General features: G+C 35.1%; 1 protein-coding gene across 3 annotated transcripts in view; it reads left to right on the top strand.

The window, feature by feature from the left end:
• Nucleotides 1-19406, top strand: part of PNISR (PNN interacting serine and arginine rich protein) — a 39838-nt gene extending 20432 nt beyond the window's left edge. For 2 of the 3 annotated variants that reach the window (XM_027855161.1, XM_027855151.1), the window contains exons 4-13: nt 2266-2454; nt 4073-4296; nt 6026-6194; nt 9369-9559; nt 11138-11275; nt 12535-12634; nt 13313-13366; nt 14518-14688; nt 15856-16945; nt 17190-19406. In XM_027855161.1, the coding sequence (XP_027710962.1) occupies nt 2266-2454; nt 4073-4296; nt 6026-6194; nt 9369-9559; nt 11138-11275; nt 12535-12634; nt 13313-13366; nt 14518-14688; nt 15856-16945; nt 17190-17220 (2357 nt within the window). In that variant the 3' untranslated portion in view covers nt 17221-19406. Of the gene's footprint in view, nt 1-2265; nt 2455-2703; nt 4297-6025; nt 6195-9368; nt 9560-11137; nt 11276-12534; nt 12635-13312; nt 13367-14517; nt 14689-15855; nt 16946-17189 lie in introns of those variants that run through there. The other variant, XM_027855170.1, reaches the window with a different exon arrangement.
• Nucleotides 19407-19652: the final 246 nt, after the last annotated feature.

Here is a 19652-nt window from a genome sequence, read left to right as displayed (position 1 = left end):
ACTTGGAAGTTTTCATTGTGTTCAGAGCTGTCTGATTGCTGCCTTTCTGGTCTGAGTTTTATAGGCTGTTGGCCTTGGTTTGGGTCTGTGTAACATGTCAGTGGACTTGTTACTGGTTGAAGCTCTACAGGATTGGGTCATCTAGCTGGAAGGCTCTGAAGGTTCAGAGCAACAGAACTGCAGGCTTCCCCTTGGTTTTCTCTCCTTGCACTGGTTATTCTTCTGAGCTCGGGAGCTGGGTTCAAGACCCCACTGCAGGGTTAGGACCACATAGGAGCACATAATGCCTCCCAACTTCTGTTCTTGTTCATTTCTCAGAACCCAGAACTCATGCCCAGGTCCATGCCTCAGTCCTCATTGGATTTGTGACCCAGGCATGGTGATAGACGTGTCAGTTGCCACCTGTCCCTGCTCCCTGACCTGCACCTTTGAACTGGACCTAAGTGACCTCTTTTTGCCCTAGTGCACAGCCATAGAGCACACTGTTCAATGTCATCATGTTGGAAGGCTTTTTGTGGTGCCCTATCATGACTAGATCAGGACTGACAAAAATGACTCATTGTAGGTTTTTTCCCCCTTTGGATTTCCTGATCAGAACTTGGTCTTGTGCTTTTTTAGGTCTTTTAGGACATCTGTGTTTTTTTGGGGGGGAGTGACTCCAGAGTGCTGAACTGTACTGTTTCCTCCTACTCTTAACATCTTAGCTGATGTCTTCGCAACTTTTAGCCTTAGCTGCCTGCAGCACTGCGTGACATCAAGTCACTGAGTAAGTGACATACTCAGACGTTCCACAGCCTGTATGTGTTAGAGGGAGAACTTGAATTCAGATTTTCCTGGTTCATCCGTAAGCTTTACCTAGTACTATGCTACCTCTTGGTAAGAGAATAAGACAAAAAAAAAACCAGATAACTAAAACATATAACATGTCATAAATTTGTCAGAGTTGCACAAATAAGTGCTTGTGAACAGGAAGCAGAAAATGGGTTTCCCAGAATCTTTTAGTAGATTGTGAAATAAAATCTAATGGTATGTTCCAGTGAAATAATAGCTATAAAATTGTTAAGTTTAAAGTACTTTACCATAATATAAGTTAGGTGGCATAGTGGGTGAGAGTACTTGACTTGGAATCAGGAAGACCTGAGTTCAAATTCCACTTCAGACATTTGCTGGATGTGTGATACTGGGCAAGTCACTTAACCACTCTCAGCCTCAGTTTCCTCCTCTGTGAAATGGGGATAGTACCTACCTTACAGGATTGTTGAGGTTCAAATGAGATAACACGTATAGCACTTTGCAAATCTTAAAGCACTATATAAATGCTAACTTACTAGTACAATATTGCAGTGACTCCAAAGAGAAAAAGAAAGGGATGTTAGTCTGAAGAAGTAGGAGAAATGGGTTTCTAAAAATTTTCTGGCTCCAAATGCAAAAGAAAGTCACAGCCTTTAGACCAAGATAGTTTCTTAATCAGGCATCTAATGGAAGTGATTAAACTTTGATTGTTGGAGAAGAGACTAGAATACCTTTAGATGAGGGATGAAGAAGGGGTCCAATATAAGCCTATAAACAGTAAGAAGACATGAGCAAATAACTTACTAAATGAGACCAGCGTCTCTGGACTAGAGAGGCAGGAGATGTGGAGAACCAGGAGAATTGACATGTGAGTAAGATTATTTTGGTAGTGGTATGGATGGTGAATGGAGCAAGGAGAGGTTTAGAGATGATCGTATTTAGTCTGAGGGCCAAAAAGAGGTCAGTAAGTTCTTTTAGAGAAAGAATTCGCCAGATGTGGTGTCTTAATATGAGGGTAAAGAAGAGAAAGGAATAAAAATATTTTTCTAATTTGTTAAACCTTCTGTATTGGGAAGGAATGATGCCACCAATGATAATAGGGAAATTGATATATGAAATAGAATTAGGAAAAAGAGAAAGTACCAAGATTACAAAATAATATAAGTGCTTTTGATTAAATATGGAAAAAATTTCTGATGTTTAAACATTGAAAAGGGCTATCCAGAGAGGTTGTGGATTCTCTGGAAAGGTGAAAAAATAAAATAGATTATTTGTCTTGCCAAAAGGTACTAGGAGTTGATTTGATTACGTTGCAAAATATTTGGAGACCCTAATGTTGTCTGTGTAAGCTTTCTAGGCAAGAAGTAACTTGAGAGCAATGATTTTTCTTTTAACAGAATGGATATAGGTAGGTAGTAGTGGAGATATGACATTATACTCAGAATCTCAAAAGGTTGTTCTACTAATTTTTAGGTCAGATTGATTGGGCTGCATTAGCTCAAGCATGGATTGCCCAGCGAGAAGCCTCAGGACAGCAAAGTGTGGTGGAGCAGCCTCCCGGAATAATGCCAAATGGACAAGACATGTCAGCGATAGAATCTGGTCCAAACAACCATGGGAATTTTCAAGGGGATACAAATTTTAACCGAATGTGGCAGCCAGGTTTGTTCTTTTTATAAAAATGGGAATTTTCCATGTAATTTAGTGTTAGATTTTTATTTTTAAAATATAAAAGTAGGATTGAAATCATTTAACTTATTTTATGACTTCTTGAAAATGAATGTTTTCTTTAAAAGAATTCACTTCAATTTGATTTGGCCTATACATTTTATGGATGAAATTATTCTGTACTCAGCCTGCTTAGTATGTGGCATTCAGAATTTGATTCTTTTCTTGATTCTTCATTCCTAGGCTGACAGGGGCTGGGAACACTGGAAACCTCACTTGGCATCTAGGGAAGAGAGCACTTAGTGCCTCTCTGTTTCAACCTCTGGCCTTTTCAGAAGCAGCACTGGCAGAACAAAACATGTCCAGCCTCTAGTTAAAGAAAAATGTATATATTTATGGTCACTGTAATGACCATAAAAGAGAAATTTGCTTTGTCAAATATCCTATTGCCCCTATTTTCCCACACACCATTTTCTTCCCTCTCTTCAGATAGTGATGTCTTTCCATGCTTTGTTTATCTGTTTTTTTTTACTTATTTATGTGATTTGAATTGCTTGATATCAGTTCACCGTTTTTATTTTAATGATTTGTATAGTTATTTCCATTAGTGATTTTCATTAATACAGAGTAAATCTTCCAGATTCAGTTCTGCTAAGGATCAAATCATTCGCCCTTTTTTATGTTGGGTGAACAAGCTTTTTGCTTGAAAGACTATGTCTTATAGGATGTTATATCGCCCCCTCCTTCCCACCCCAAAAAATAGCATTATACAGAAACACCCCAATCTGATGCCATATGGTGGTTTCAGTTTGTCTTATTCAATTATAGCCTTGAATCCATACCAGTTTCATCCCAGGTTTAAAAATGTTTTGGCTTCAAGTCTAAACTTTTAAAATGATGCAACCTGTGACTTCCCTCCCCTCAAACCCCGAGTTCTAACAGTGTTTTGCTTTGTGACCCTTGACAGGTAACTGTGTGCCTCAGTTTTTCCATAAGTAAATTGGGGATATTTGTCCCCTCCCCCTACCTCACAGGGATGTTGTGAGGGTAAATGTTTTTCATGGAAGAATTTATACAAATTTATGATATTTTTCATACTATTGCTGAACAAAAAACTAATTAGGAAATTCAGCACAAAAATTGTTTCAGATTTGATCATTACATTCAAGAGAATATTTAGGCAGGCATTTGATTTTCATTTGTATAAGTCGAGCATTTGGGTGGATGAAGTTTTTAATCTGTTCAGATTATGTGTTAAGGCCTAGAGAATAAATTTATCTTGAGTCTTAAGATATTTTTATTGGATGTATATTAAAGGCTAGTTCCTTTTTTTCCACAGTCACATACATATCTCTCTCTCTCTATATATATATACCTATATAGATAAATATATACATGCATACAAACTTGCATGTGTGTATATGTGTGCATATGCGTGTGTGCGTGTGTGTGTTTGGTAATATATGAAAAAAAATTGACCAAGAAGTCATAAAGTGTCTTCTTAAAGAGCTCTGATAAAAATTTTACTTTCTTGAGATCTTTTAAAAAAATAACATTTGTTGATATTTTTATAACTCCCTCTTGAATGTTTTTATGCCTAAATCCTAAATAGAATGGGGAATGCATCACCAACCCCCACACCCCCCTCCAGATCAGCCATGGATGCCACCAACACCAGGCCCAATGGACATTGTTCCTCCTTCTGAAGACAGCAACAGTCAGGACAGTGGGGAATTTGCCCCTGACAACAGGCATATATTTAACCAGAACAATCACAACTTTGGTGGACCACCCGATAATTTTGCAGTGGGGCCAGTGAACCAGTTTGACTATCAGGTGAAAGATATTTTGTTACTTTAATTTAGTAGATGTGAACGTAATCCATTCTTTGGAAGTATCCCATCAAGAATACCTAAGATGTGTGTTTCACTTTTCAGTCCTGTACAGATAAGAACTGGTTTTTTTTTTATTAATAGTGTTATTTTTGATTATTAAAGTATTAGTAATTTTTTTTCAGAAGATATTTGATTTCCTAAGTTAACATTTTAATGATGCAAAGGCCCTTCATAGAATGAAACTTTGAGAAATTGGAAAAAAATGTTAAAAGTGCGATAACTACATGATGTTTTGTCTTAAATTTATATTTTCAGAGTGGCATATTAAGTATTAAATAAAGTTTAGAAAATGCACAGTAGTTGAATACCTTATTTATTTAAAATAGATTATATACTTAAGACATGCATAGCATACATGAAGAACATAGATCATCATCCTAAATGCATTCATAGTGTTACATAGGATTGCAGCAGCTTTTCTAGAATCATCATTGTTTTTTTTTTTCCTCATCTTGTTATGACATAATGAATTGTAAATATCCTTTGTAGCATCCAATTCATAACCAGGGACATAGAACTCTATGGAGGGTATTAATATTAGTCTGTTGGGATTCTCTTTACTTTTCCCTCCACTTTGTTTGGATCTACTCTTAAATTTTAATGCGAGGTGTCATTTCAAGATAAATAATTCAGGAAAAGTTAAATTTATAAATGGGGCAATTAATATTTTAAAAAGAAATAAAAATTTACAAGCTGAATTAGAAACAGTAATGGACAAGACTGTAAATAAAAGTTTGATTAAGACAGTAAGCATTTGTCAGTTTTATGTTCCAAATTGGTATCTAGTTATAACATTGTTTCATAAGAGTATTAACAGTAAAACCTGAACATTTAGCCACATTTATTCTGTATAGTCCCATGCTTTGTAAAACAGAGCTACATAATCACCCAGCTTGGGAGCCTAATGACCTCAGTAAATTTGCATATGAAATTGCCAGTTTAATACATACTCGACATTTTTAAGAAGTTTTTTTTCCCTCTATTGATCTTGTCTTTTCTCATTAAATCACTGAGCAAGTATCCTGTAACAAGGGACATGTGTAAATGAGACACGGGGAGCATAGGCAGCACAAACTAAAAATACCAGATTTAGCATCAGGGAATCTGGGGTTCAAATCCTTGCCTCCGCTGCTTATTACTTGGGTGGTCTTTAGCAAGTCACTTAACCTCTCAGGTCCTGGCCAGCTCTAAATCTTTAGTGGTGGTAATGATTCTAAACATAAACCCCTTGACTAACTGTCAACTGTTTAAAGTTCACCAGCAATAGAAAACTATTATGAGGAGATTTTTGTCTGTTTACTCTTTAAAGTGATTAGGTCTTTAATTATTTGATGGTAAAAAATGTTTATCATCCAAATGGTTTCGAAATCATCTCTCACGATGTGAGAAAGAGTCATACATTCCTTTCCTGCCATTTTATAAGAAAAATAGTCTATCAATTTATATTGTAAAGGTTCTTTGCAGTTAGATGGGCAGAACACTTCTTACCTTTCTTAAGAAAAGCAAGCTTAGTCTCTAGAGGCTACAGAAAAATCGGTGGACACTAGTACCTTGGAATTCATGGATTTGCTGCACGCATGGATTTCTACTGTCCCAGTTCATAACACGTGTGTGTCCCAGAGAATGTATAGTATTAATGTGAAGAAAAATAAACTGCAATACTCTTTCAGCATGGGGCTGCTTTTGGTCCACCACAAGGTGGATTTCATCCTCCTTATTGGCAACCAGGACCACCAGGACCTCCAGCACCTCCCCAGAGTCGAAGAGAGAGGCCATCATTCAGGGATCGCCAGCGTTCACCCATAGCATTACCTGTGAAGCAGGAACCTCCACAAATTGGTATATATTAACTTTATTTAGTGCACTATAATCAACCTGATTTTCTCCTCGTGCAAAGTATGAGTTCTGTTGAGTTTTGCTATGGATATCATAAAAGTTTTGGCTAATTTTTATTTTTAAGCTTTGCTTTTAGTGGGTCTGGGCCCCCCCTCCCCCTTCTCAAGCACTTTATTGGCAGCATGGCATAGTGGATTGAAAACTGACCTTAGAACTAGGAATCACCTAGGCTAAAATCTTGCCTCTGAAAATTAACTGCCTGTGTGACCCTTGGCAAGTCACTCAACCTCTCACTGTTCTGATCATAAGTTGTGAAGAACTGTTCTGCATTAATAAAGAGAGTTTTCTCATCCAGGGAGTTCGTTATACCAGTGAAATCAAGGTCTTTTCCTGTCCTTATCCCACTATCTTACGGAAGACCATTAATCATCCCTCAGTTTCTCCTCCAGAGGGTGACACTTCTTACCAACACTGGCCCCTCTACTTATACCTTTGAACTCATTCCATCTTGTCTCTCTTGCCCCTGCAAATCACCCTTACTCTCTTGCATTCTCTTTCTAGTCTTTAATCTCTATTTATGGGTTCTTTCACTTCTGTCTTCTCTCTCTCTCCCCCCCACCCTCTCCACTCCTTCCCTTTCTCTTCTCCCTCCCAAACTCCTAGAAAGTTATTGATATTCCTTGACTCTGCTTCCTCTCTTCTCACTTCTCAATATCTTGCAGCTTTATCACTCAACTGAAACTACTCTCCAAATTTACCATTGATCTCTTAATTTGCCAAATCATCTTTTCTCAATCCATATCCTTTAGGACCTTTATACAACCTTTGAACAACACTGACCACTTTCCTGTATTCGGGTTTTCCAGAGCCTGATTTCGCTTGCTTCTTTTCCTACCTGCCTGACTGCTCTTTCTTAGTTTTATTTGCTAGGTTCATTGTGTCTTGCTTCTCAACTCTGAATGGACATTAGTGCTTTGTCCTGTGTACATACTCTGTTTTTATCAACTCCCATGTGTATACACATACTCACACAGACACACATTTACGTGAAACCCGTATAGCCTTAAACATCTCAAACTCAACATGTCTAAAACAGACCTTGTTAGTTCTTCTGCTTCCCCCACCCTATCCTTATTGCTAACTTACTTCTTTAGAAAGAATCACTCTTGTTGGAACCTAGGTTTGAAACCTCATAGTCATCATCAAATTTTCACTTTCTCTCACTACATATATGCATTCAGTTGCCAAGTCATAGATATTTTGTCTCCTCAACAATATCTATCCCCTTCTGTCTATTCATACAGCCACTACTCTAGTTCAGGTCCTTATCATTCCTCTTCTCGACTGTTGAAATAGCCTCTTAATTAATCTCTTTGCCTCAAGTCTCTCCCATCTCCAACCAATATTCTGCACAGCTGTCGGCATGATATTCCTGAGGAGCACGGGCTTATTCATGTTACTTCCTTACTCAGAAAGTTCTAATAGCTGCCACTATCTGGTGGCCTCTAGAATAGAATGTATACTCTCCTGTTTTCATTTAAAAGCCCTTCTTACTCTGACTCCAACCTATCAAGCTTATGGTACATTACTATGACATTTCCATCTTCTATGTCTGTATCTTTGTATAGGCTGGCCCCATGGCTAGAATATAAGATTATAATGTGACCCTGTTGAACTTCACATTTTATAATCCTTAGAGTCCTTCAAAGATAAATTCAAATACCATTTTTTACTTGAAGCTTCCCTTCAATCACCTCCAGCTGAAAATGCCTTTCCTTCCATCCTTTTATTTAATTCATATATATTTTGTACTTTACTTACATTTGTACATGTTTCCCTTAATAGACTTTAAGGTCCTTGAGGGCAAGGCCTGTTTTCTTTCTTTCTTTCTTTCTTGTTTTTTGGTCTTAGTATCCTTAGTACTTAGTATAATTAATGCCTGGCTTATTGGTTGATTAATTTAGCATGCATCATATACTAGCAAATGAAGCAGCAAAGAGTAATGAAGTTGACAATATTCTATTTTAAAGCTAAAATAATTTAAATGAAACATATCCCTAAAAAATCTAGACTACCTTTATTGTGGTCAAGTTTCAATGTAAAACAGTTATAAAACATCTTAATATGTTGCTAGTGTTGGGTGTTTATCATGCAAATAACTGAAAAAATATTAACTTAAAGCTTATAAACCGATATTGTCTACTGTTGACACAGGTAATGAATCTTTACATTGAATTAATGTAGTAACCTAATATTTCAAATAATAATTTGCATTTGGGAAGCAAAACCAATGATATTTAATACTACCAAAAATTAGTCTGCTCTTAATATAGTAGACATTTGAGGACTATTCATCTTTAAAATGTTAACTTTATTATGTGACCCATGCATTCATTTATTTTGTTTTTAAATGTTTCTTGATGCCCCCCTTTTTATATCACTGTCATTTTCCAGTGATTAAGCATCCCCTCCCCCCTAATAATTGGAACAAATAAGTATAACCAAACAAAAGAAATTAACCCATTGGTTTTGTCAGAAAATGTCTCCTTTTGTACTTAGAGTTCGCCACATTTCTACCAAGAGGCAGGAAGCACACTTCACCATTAGTACTTTGAAGTCATAGTTGCACACTGTATTGGTCAGATCACTGAAGTATTTCAGTGTTATTTTATATTATGGTTGAGGCTTGTATTCTTCTGCCTTTATTGACTTCAGGACTTCAATTCCATAAGCAGTTATCAAGTACTTAGTATGTACAGAGTATTGTGGTAGGCCCTGGGACACCTAAAGAATTTAGTTAAAACATCATCCTTGCCCTGATGGAGCTTATAGTCTAGTACATTTCTCCTCGAATAGCTACTGAGCCTATTCTTATCTTAACTTAAAATTCTTATGTAATTAAAATAAAATGTGTCATTTTAGGAAAAAATATAAAATGTCCTATGGAGCTTTTTTATTATTGTTTTTGTTCTGTCTTAACAAAGATAATTTATCACAAGAATTCCAGTACAACAAAAATCTGTTTCATTTAGTTATTTTTCCTTCTTTTTTTTTTTTCTGGAGACTGGTTGGGAGAGGCATATAAAGAAGGGAGGGAATCAACCACAAAAATGAGCTCAGAAATTTGGGGTTTTATTTCAGTTGATAGAATTGTAAAAATTTTCCCATGTGATGCAGATGCAGTAAAACGCAGAACTCTTCCAGCTTGGATTCGTGAAGGTCTTGAAAAGATGGAACGTGAAAAACAAAAGAAATTGGAAAAAGAGAGAATGGAACAACAACGTTCACAATTATCCAAAAAAGAAAAGAAGTCAACTGAAGAAGCTGAAGGAGGGGATGGTCCTCGTTTGCCTCAGAGAAGCAAATTTGTAAGTAAAATCTGACTTTTAGTTAAATGAAGGAATAGTTTTGCAACCCCAGCACCACAAAAATCTTTTTTCATTTTTATATTTTAATATATTAAAAACAAACTGGTCAATTAGAGAAACTTATTTAGTACATGTCACAGAATCATGAATAAATGATCAAGCATTTCTTAATTGTTGTGTACTAGGCATTGAAGATGAGCGTTCAAAAGTCTCTTGCCTTCAAGAAATCTTACTGTGGGTGGAGAAACTTAAGTGAAAGGGTTAGGCGATAGAGTACCTGAAGCAGAGTAAGGGTCAGGTAAAGGGAGTTTTGGTCAGGGGATATTATAGGGACTTTAAGTATAGTTGGGAGCAGGCAAGTTTGTTGCATTTTTTTTGGTAGTATTGATTTAATTTCTGTTGCCAGTGCTATACGGGGAAAGTGAGGAAGGGGCAGTAGAATATATGTGAGGTAGAGGGGCAGTAAAGTATATGTGAGGTATCCAGGGTAGATGGCAAGATGGGTGAGTTCTGGTGAATGACTGCCTTCCTGCCTGATAAAAGGCTGGCTGGAATGTGAGGCATGGTCTGGGAATAGCTAAATATAATAAAGATGAGTTTTCACTTACTGACTCAGTAATCAGGGTAACTCATCCCCAGAGCAGAGTATCTCAGCTGAGTGGCTAACTTGTTACCCTAGGCATTGAGGCTTGGTCTCTGAGTCTGTAGAGTTGCAGCTTCTAATGGGAAGGGGGTGGAGCCTGGGGTGAGATGGAGTGGCAGGACAGTATCATCACTGTTCATAAGCTCATTCTATTGTTTTGTATCTAACACAGTGCCTAGTGAAATAGCTGGTTCAATACTTGTTGACTAATTTAATTTTAGAATTAAAGAGTGAAAGAAAAAGGACATTTCAATTCAGAAAGATTACTTAATTAGGATGTTAGAAATGTCTGATAAACATGTCCTAATACTGTAGTATAACTGTGAACAATGAAAATAAGTCATCTCATGTTACTTAAAAAAATTTGTGAGTCTGTCATATGTGATATTTGGGATGAGATACTGTTGCTAATATATTGTGCTATTAAAGTCTCTGCCATGTAATTAATCACCCTTCATTCCACTTAAAAAATGTTGTAGGTAAGAGTTGAAGTAGTGACCTAGAGCCAGAGAGATTTCTCATTTATCATAGTGTCTATATCCTATGATGAAAATTTTAGGCTACTCTGGTGATGGACTTTTATTATTGGTAGCAGTCTGTCTGAGAAGTAATACATTTCTTACCCATTTACTAGTGATATAAAAAAAAAATAAGGTCCTAATAAACTAAAAAAGGTTTTAGGCTTAGAATGTGACTGTCCCTTTGCATCTACCCAAAGATCACATAGTGTCCAAGGCAAGATGACTCTGGAGAGAGAGTGAGGCTTGATGACTGTATAGACGTGACTCATTTAAATCCAATTCACTTGCAAGTCAAGATATCACCCTCCTGATGTCATTGGTTGCTTGTTCTGCTATTTGGGATGAGTTTGATCTATAAGTAGATGATTTTACATTATAAATTAATTTAGCATACATATACTATTTATTTTATAGGATAGTGATGAAGATGATGATGATGTTGAAAATATTGAGGCAGCAAGCAGTGGAAAAATTACTAGAAGCCCATCTCCAGTTCCTCAGGAAGAGCAAAGTGAACCAGAGATGACAGAAGAAGAGAAGGAATATCAAATGGTATAGATAAAATGTTTTTCTTTCCATTTACTTAGGATTTTATTTATAAGAATATGTCTGCTGTTGTTGGTTGTCCAGATATTCTTTCTAAGTTAGGTGTTTACTAAATACCAATATAAAATGTTGCAAAATTATACAGATTTTGGGGGACCAAATCATATACCATAAACCCCAATAAATACTATGTACAATAAAAATGATAAAATACAGTATGAAGGAGGGAAATAAACATTTATTATATATCTTATTTGATCCTCACAGTAATCCAGTGAAGTAGGTGCTGCATTTTTCAGTTGGCAAAACTGAGGCAAACAGGAAAAGTGACTTGCCCAGGGTCACACAACTAGGAAGTATCTGTAGAATTTGAATTTTGTTCTTCTATACTTGAGACCCAGCACTCTCCACTGCACCACCTACCTGCCTCTAGCATGAAAAACAAGTGTTAGTTTTATCACCTTGTGGCAGTACTTAACAGTAGCAGTTCGTTTTTTAGCATTTAGTATTTGCCAGGAATCAGAATGTTAGACCTGGAAAGAGCGAAACTGCTCATTTTACAGATAAGTTTAAGGGATATGCTCATAACTGTATAACTATTTAGTGTTCGGGCTAGAACTAGAACCCCAGGTCTTTTGAATTCTAATTTTTAAATTAAAAGAAAATTTCTTTTTGGGTAGGCAGTGGGATTAAGTGACTTGCCCAGGGTCACACAGCTAGTAACTGTCAAGTGTCTGAGACTGAATTTGAACTCAGGTCCTCCTGATTCCGAGGCTGGAACTCTATTTACTGCGCCACCTAGCTGCCCCGTCTTTTGAATTCTAGTCCAGTGTTCTTTTCACTACTCTGTACTGCCTTCTAAAAGTCTTCCACTTTAGTTATTATACTACCTTCAGAGGAAAATATGTCTAGTTAGAGCCTCTGTTCTTAAGAAGGAAAGTGTTAGGGACAGCTATGTGATGCAGTGGATAAAGCTCTAGCCTTGGAGTCAGTGGGACCTGAGTTCAAATCTGGCCTCAGACACTTGACACTTAGTAGCTGTGTGACCCTGGGCAAGTCACTTGATCCCAATGGCCTCATCAAAAAAAAGACCAAAAAAAAACAAAAAAACATGGTTGGAAGTGATTGTTTTTTTTTTTCAGTTTAACTGATCTGCCTCTTTGGGAAGTTAATAGAATGTGTTATGTGTTTTAGTTATAAGTTCAGTGACTTTCTTAGTAAAAGTAATCAATAAATTGCATACTGTCTAAATATTTTTCCTACAGATGTTGTTGACAAAAATGCTGTTGACAGAAATTCTCTTAGATGTCACAGATGAAGAAATTTACTATGTGGCCAAAGATGCACACCGGAAAGCAACAAAAGGTATACGTGGGATGTTTTTTTGTTGTTGTTTTTACTATTCTATGTTTGGATATTCTATTCTTGCATGGTTTTTTTTTTTTTTTCGAAGAGTTTAAATTTTTAGCCACTCTATATACATAAAACAAACCCCCTTAAATATTTTGGTCTCATCTCAAATATTAGGGCACAAATTAGCAATCATATAATGTTGTCCTGTGCAGTGTATTGTGAAAAATTTCAGTCATTCAGTTTCTTTCACGTAACTCTTTTTTTTGTTTAGCTATGATGGTACTGATATAGACGTGTTACTAATATTAGTTTGTATTGAACTGATGAGATGAATTGTGCATCAGTGCTTTGCTTTCACTGTTTATAAGATACTATAGCCATATGACAGTTTTTTCCTCTTTATTTTTGAGTATTATTAAATTAGCATTATGAAAACTTTAAAGGACAAAACACAGAAAAAGACCTATGAGACCCTTCCCCTTTCTAACCTAATATAGTTCACATTTAAATTCTAAATTCAAAGCCAGACCTGCTCAAACTAGTTTTAAATGAATGTTATGTTTTTAATGTTTCTTCTCTCCCCAAAAAGCAGCAATAGTAGTAGATTTAACAATACCATAGAATCTCATGACTATGAAATCGTGGCTATTTGTGTTAACATGTTGTTCCTGTTGTTGATGTGATACAAAGCTCCTGCAAAACAGCTGGCACAGTCCAGTGCACTGGCTTCCCTCACTGGACTTGGTAAGTATTTTCCATATTTTTGAGAGGGGGCTTAATGGGGAAATCACACTTATCTTGCCTTTCTACATATTCTATTTTGAAATTGTTATAAAAGTAGGTTTTAGGATTTATAATAGCTTAAAAGGTTTGTTTATTTTTCTTTTGGCTGCTGTTTTTAATTTCTAGAGCATAAATTTCACACTTAAAAAAGAACATTAACTTGATTGGATAAGTCATAACAATAGGAGCAAATTGTAAAAGAGAAGAATTCCTTCTTGTATTAGTTGCTCCTAGGTTGACCTAGTTCCTTTTTAAGTTTTAATTAAGGCATTTTAATATACATACATATATGTGCACGTGAAATATGCACATATATGTATGCATATATAGTTAAGTTCAAAACTAATGCATACATAAGCACTACTGATTTTCTTTTGAGTACTGTCATATTTAGAGTGCACAGAATCAGTTTCTGATATATGGTAGGAAAAAAAGCACCCATCTTCCCATCATAACCTAACTAGTGATGTGTTAATAATGTGCTATTTGCATGATATGTGACTGTGGCCATAAAACCTTTAATTTGCTATTTCAAATATCCTCACTTTAAATTGATCATTGTAAAGATTGAGAGAAATGGGCAAAACCAAACCTTGTCATGATGATGATTACTTGGATCACTTCAGGGTGGGGAGTAGTTTTAGCACAGTACTATTGAGAAAGTCTAGTAGTATCCAAATTTTTAAAAAGCTTAGCTTGATATTTGGGATTTCCCAGTTTTATACAACAAAAGAATTATCCCATAAATATTTTTAGGCTTAGCATCCTAGTCTCGTGATATATGAGTTAACTTAAGTTTTGGTGAGGCAAAATTATTGCCCTATCAAAGACTTGTTATAATTTCAAAGAGTTATTGATATCATTATGACCTTGCCTGGTTGTTGAGAACTAGATGAAATGTTCCAGAAGAATAGGTAAGATAAAATATTGAGTAGCCATTTGACTCAGGGCTTTGTGGGTGACAGTGACATGTCTGCTCCTCCCCACCCCGAATAAACATCTTCCAAGAAGAAGTAGTGAAAAAGAGGAATAAACTTTCCTTTTGGCCGCTCAGATTTTTTTAAAGTAAGATATAATCTTTCCTTGTGATAGACTGGGCTTTATGCACGCAGGTGGACTGGGTGGTTATGGATCAGGAGACAGTGAAGATGAGAGGAGTGACAGAGGCTCTGAATCATCTGATACTGATGATGAGGAATTACGACACCGAATCAGGCAAAAACAGGAAGCCTTTTGGAGAAAAGAGAGAGAACAGCAACTGTTGCATGATAAACAGGTGGAAGGTATGTGTTTTTTACATTAATCTATTTAGATATCAAATAGTTTTGATAAATTAGTCATTTAAAAAATCAAAAGGATGGATTTGAGGTTACTTTTTTTTTTAAAAAATAATACTACTATGTGATTTACTTAAAAACTGTTTCAGTTATATTGCAAGTTTTTAAATTCCACAAAGTTGAGATAAAATAAAATATTTTAAAATTTGGATATATTTCCTGTTTCATTTCTTCATTTCTCCTCCCCTTAAAATTTTTAAAAAATATTCTCACTCTCTTAGGTAATTGACTTTTTAAGAGTAAGGTACCCTTTGGCATGTATTACTAAATATCTTCTTTCATATTCAGCTGGCATTTAAGTATATTTGATAATTTGGAGCTTTTTATTTGGAAATGAAAAGTTAAATTCCTATTAAATAATTTCACTTGTATGGTAATTTCTTAATAAAATGAGTCTGTTTACTGTAAAGTCATTTCATTGATTTCACTTTGGTGTTGGATCATAGCCACCAATGTGTATAGGTTGAGCTTATGTGGGATGGGTGTCAGTTGAGGTTGATAGAACTCTGGAGAGTCTTAATAATTGCAGTGGATCTCTTGGGGATTTTAATTTCAGTGTCTATGTTATTTTTTCATTTTTGTTCAAATTCACTAGTTAAAATGTATATATATATATATTTTTTTCAAACAAAAATGGGGACATATTTTGACAACCAAGATTATTGACCAATTATTGCAATGGCTTGTTGGAGAAAGAGTATCATTTTTGCTACAGGTATCAAATTTAAAGCTTGATTTTGCAAGAGTTTCATTCTGTTAAAGAGATTTTCAGGGATCTTCTGTTGTGGGAAAATATAAAATTTTAGAAAATTTTGAAAAAAACTTTTTACAGTAAGTATCCAGTTTGATCTGCTTATTTTCTGCATTTAATAGAACTGTTAAGGTTTAGCAGCTACATGGCTTTTTATTACTAATTTATTAGTGAGTGCATTACTTTAATTGTTTGATTATACCAAGGGATATATGGCCGAAATGGCCACAGACACATATCTTCCATCCTTTTCTAACTCTATAAAATGGTATTTTAAATAAATGAAAAAATAGTCTTGTATAAAATTATTTTCTCATTTTCTGACCATTATTCTTAGGAAGACTTTTGGGTTTCTTTTTCAGAAGAAAAGCAGCAAAATGAAAGGGTTACAAAAGAAATGAATGAATTCATCCATAAAGAGCAAAACAGCAGTTTATCACTGCTAGAAGCAAGAGAAGCAGATGGTGATATGGTTAATGAAAAGAAAAGGACGCCAAATGAAACTACACCAAATTTAGAACCAAAAAAAGATCATAAAGAAAAAGAGAGATTAGGAAGGAGTCAGTCAGGAAGTTCTAGTAGTGGTAGTACTAGCAGCAATAGTAGAAGCAGCAGTAGCAGCAGCAGTGTATCTAGTTCATCATACAGTTCTAGCTCAGGTAGTAGCCGAAGTTCTTCACGTTCATCTTCTCCTAAAAGGAAGAAGAGACATAGTCATAGCAGATCTCCACTGCATAAACCTAGGCGCAGTAGGAGTAGAAGTTACTCTCGTAGAGTTAAAGGAGAGAGTAATAGATCTAGGGAAAAGGTGAGAGATCGGAGGAGATCTAGTAGAAATAGTATAGAGAGAGACAGAAGAAGAAATAGGACTCCTTCCCGAGAGAGACGTAGAACTAGAAGTCGTTCAAGAGACAGGCGAGCCAATTGTGCTACTCGTAGTAGAAGTCGAGAGAGACGTAAAACTGATGACCAGCGTGGTAATCTTAGTGGGAGCAGTCATAAGCATAAAGGTGATGGTAAAGATCAGGAGCGAAAAAAAGAGAGGAGTAGAAGTTTAGATAAAGATAGGAAAAAGAAAGAAAAAGAAAGGGAGAGAGAACAGGATAGAAGAAAAGAGAAGCAAAAAAGGGAAGAAAAAGATAGTAAGTCTAGTAGCCAAGATGACAGGTTAAAAAGAAAAAGAGAAAGTGAAAGAACATTCTCTCGAAGTGATTCAATATCTATTAAAATCTTAAGACAGGATTCTAGACAGGAGAGTAAGAAAAGTTCTACCAAAGATAGTAAAAAACATTCAGGCTCTGATTCTAGTGCAAGGAGCAGTTCTGAATCTCCGGGAAGTAGTAAAGAAAAGAAGGCTAAGAAGCCTAAACATAGTCGGTCGCGATCCGTGGAGAAATCTCAAAGGTCTGGTAAGAAGGCAAGCCGCAAACACAAGTCTAAGTCCCGATCAAGGTAGTATACTTTTTAAAGTTTTTTGTCTGAATTTATTTTTAATTTGACTGAATTTGTTCAAAGTTGAAAGTGTCCTTTCTCTCTCTCTTTTAAATGAACTCAGTTTGGTACTTGATATAATGATCATAGACTTAAAGTAACTTTAGAAAACCTATATACTTTTATTTATTTATTTTAAATTGCAGATTCTTTAGTCTAAAATGAATTTTATCTTTAAATTTTGTCTTTTCCCTTTATTTTTCAGATCACCATCCCCTCCCCGTCGTAAGCGCTGAGGAATGATGTGGCATGATGCCATGATGTTGTTAAAAAATTCCATGAGTTTTAAGGGCTTGTCTCATTATAGAGGCACATTGTGGCTGTGTAGGTGAAAACAGAATCTTTTTTTTTTTTAAAATCTGTAAATAGGTGTATTTTTTCCAAATGCTGCTCCAAGTTACTTAATAGGATTTCTTTGTATTACTTTTTTTTTTCAAAATAGTGCTTAATAAGAATATAAAACATACCATTCTCTCTTTCAGCTGTAATGTTCTTAAAATTACTATTGAATGTACTGTGATGTCAATAAAGCTCTTTAGTTCATTTTTGTTAACTTCTTGCACCTTAATTTTATGATTTTTAACTAAGAAAAGTACTTTTATAAAAAGGCAGCTGGATTTTTGTATAATAGGTTTTAAAGATAATCCCCAAAATGGTTTTAACCTTATAGTTTGTCAGAGTTTGTAAATTGTATTCATGGACTTGTCAAAATCCACCATTGAGGGTGTGAGAGAGGGCCAGAAATAGACCTATATTTTTCTCTATGGAAGTATTTAATAGCTTTCTAAGCTTTTCCTCCTATTTTGGATTTTCCAGTAAAGTATTCTCTGTGTATAAAGTATGGATCACTCTGTAAAATGAAATTTGCTTAAATCAATCAAGCCAATGCACAGTAGGATTATTCGCAATGAACTGATCGTGTTTGACACTAATATTCAGCTCTGGAACTATACTATGAAACCACCCACTTCTATTTTAAAAGTATATTCTGAATATGGGTAATTATAGAAATGAGATTCAATTCAATTTGTGGTGCTTTTATTAATATTTTTGAAGTGTATAACTTCAGATACATTGAGAGATACTCTGTAATACAGACACACATCAGTTGCATAGCATCAAAACTGTCAGTTTCCTAAGAATTGTGATTAGTGGTATGGATCTAACAATTAAACTAATTGTAGGCTGGTGGATAGAACAAAAATATGGAGGCATTCTAATTTAGTGCCCAATAGCTTCTGTGCTTATATGGCAGTAACTAAGTTATTCTGTGACTTTAAACATTTTAGTTTTCTTTAAAAGAAAAGCATACGAGGTACAGGACACAGAGAATAAATTTTAAAATGTTTCTCCAACTGTAGTACATTTTAAGAATAATGCCACATTTTTGCCAAGGTCAGTGTTTTCTCAGAGTTAAAGATAGAAATAGATATGTATAGTGTGCACTTGTACATCTACATAGGTTCATAAATTTTTGGCAATTATGCATTTATCTAAAAGTTTACAAATGACTGAATAAATGCATGTTTATCAAAATGACTTTTACAGTGCATTTAGTTCTGATATTTGTAAAGTTGAAAATTCATGGAATAACTTCAAAACAGTTTGGAATTATATGTGGTTAGTCACATCAGGCATCAAAATCAAGGTAAATGTGCAATATGATGTTTCTATTTAGATTAGTTAACACATTGTACATATCTTTAGAATCATCTGATTAATTTGTAATAGCTCAGTTGTATAAGGCTTTTGTATCTAAAAATGCTTTTCCAGAACAAACTTCCAGTGAAAATTTATTTTCAGAATAAAATTCTACAGGGAAACTCAGCTGGCACATTTTTGGCTAGAGCTTTAGCCAAAACTAATATTTAAAATTTTATATACTTAAACATTTTGAAAGCTTCTCACCACCTATAACTGTGGAAATTGTTTCTTTAGCACAATCATAATGTATATGACTGTCAGTAAATACAGCAATATTATAATGATATATTTGAATTTGATGTTTTCTAAATTTCTGTGGATAATTTGCTAAGTTTCATCATTGCATTGGCATGTAACAGTTTGTTCATCTTAACATGTAAGCCACCAGATGTCATAAAATAGGGTGTCCATGACTGTGAGAGTGCTAAAAAGTATTCCTAGTTAATTGAAATTCATTATTGTATCATTTGGAAAAGAAACTTTTGGCAAAATGGAGTTCATACATAAATTAAGACAGAATTAAATACTTGGAATGGTCATTGGACTAGTAATGAAATGGCTAATAAATGCCATCCAAGGAGTACTTTTTTTCCCCCAAAATCTTCCAATATCTTAATAGCATTTGCACCCTTTGACAAATTAAAATACATGTAATTTGGGTATGGTGGTCATAAGGTTTGTTTTAGATTCTAAACCACAAATAAAAGATGGTATGGAATCTCACCAGTGTAAACATTTTCTGCCACTGCAATTGTCTTTTAGGTGTTCAATTCATGAATATAGTACTGAATTGTAATGGGTTTATTAACATCAGGAGTTTGAGGAAGGACCTGAGTCAAAACTCTGACCAAACATCAACACTGTAATAGGTATGACTAAAACAGTTAACATTCCTTTTTGTAAACTTGGATCTTTAAACTACCAACTAGGAATGTAGGGAATGTTCTCCATTAGGAATATTCTC

The sequence above is a fragment of the Vombatus ursinus genome, unplaced genomic scaffold (genome assembly GCF_900497805.2).
Source record: "Vombatus ursinus unplaced genomic scaffold, bare-nosed wombat genome assembly UNPS02000582.1, whole genome shotgun sequence".
In the NCBI taxonomy this organism is placed as follows: domain Eukaryota; kingdom Metazoa; phylum Chordata; class Mammalia; order Diprotodontia; family Vombatidae; genus Vombatus; species Vombatus ursinus.
This window is presented reverse-complemented; position numbering and strand designations above follow the sequence as displayed.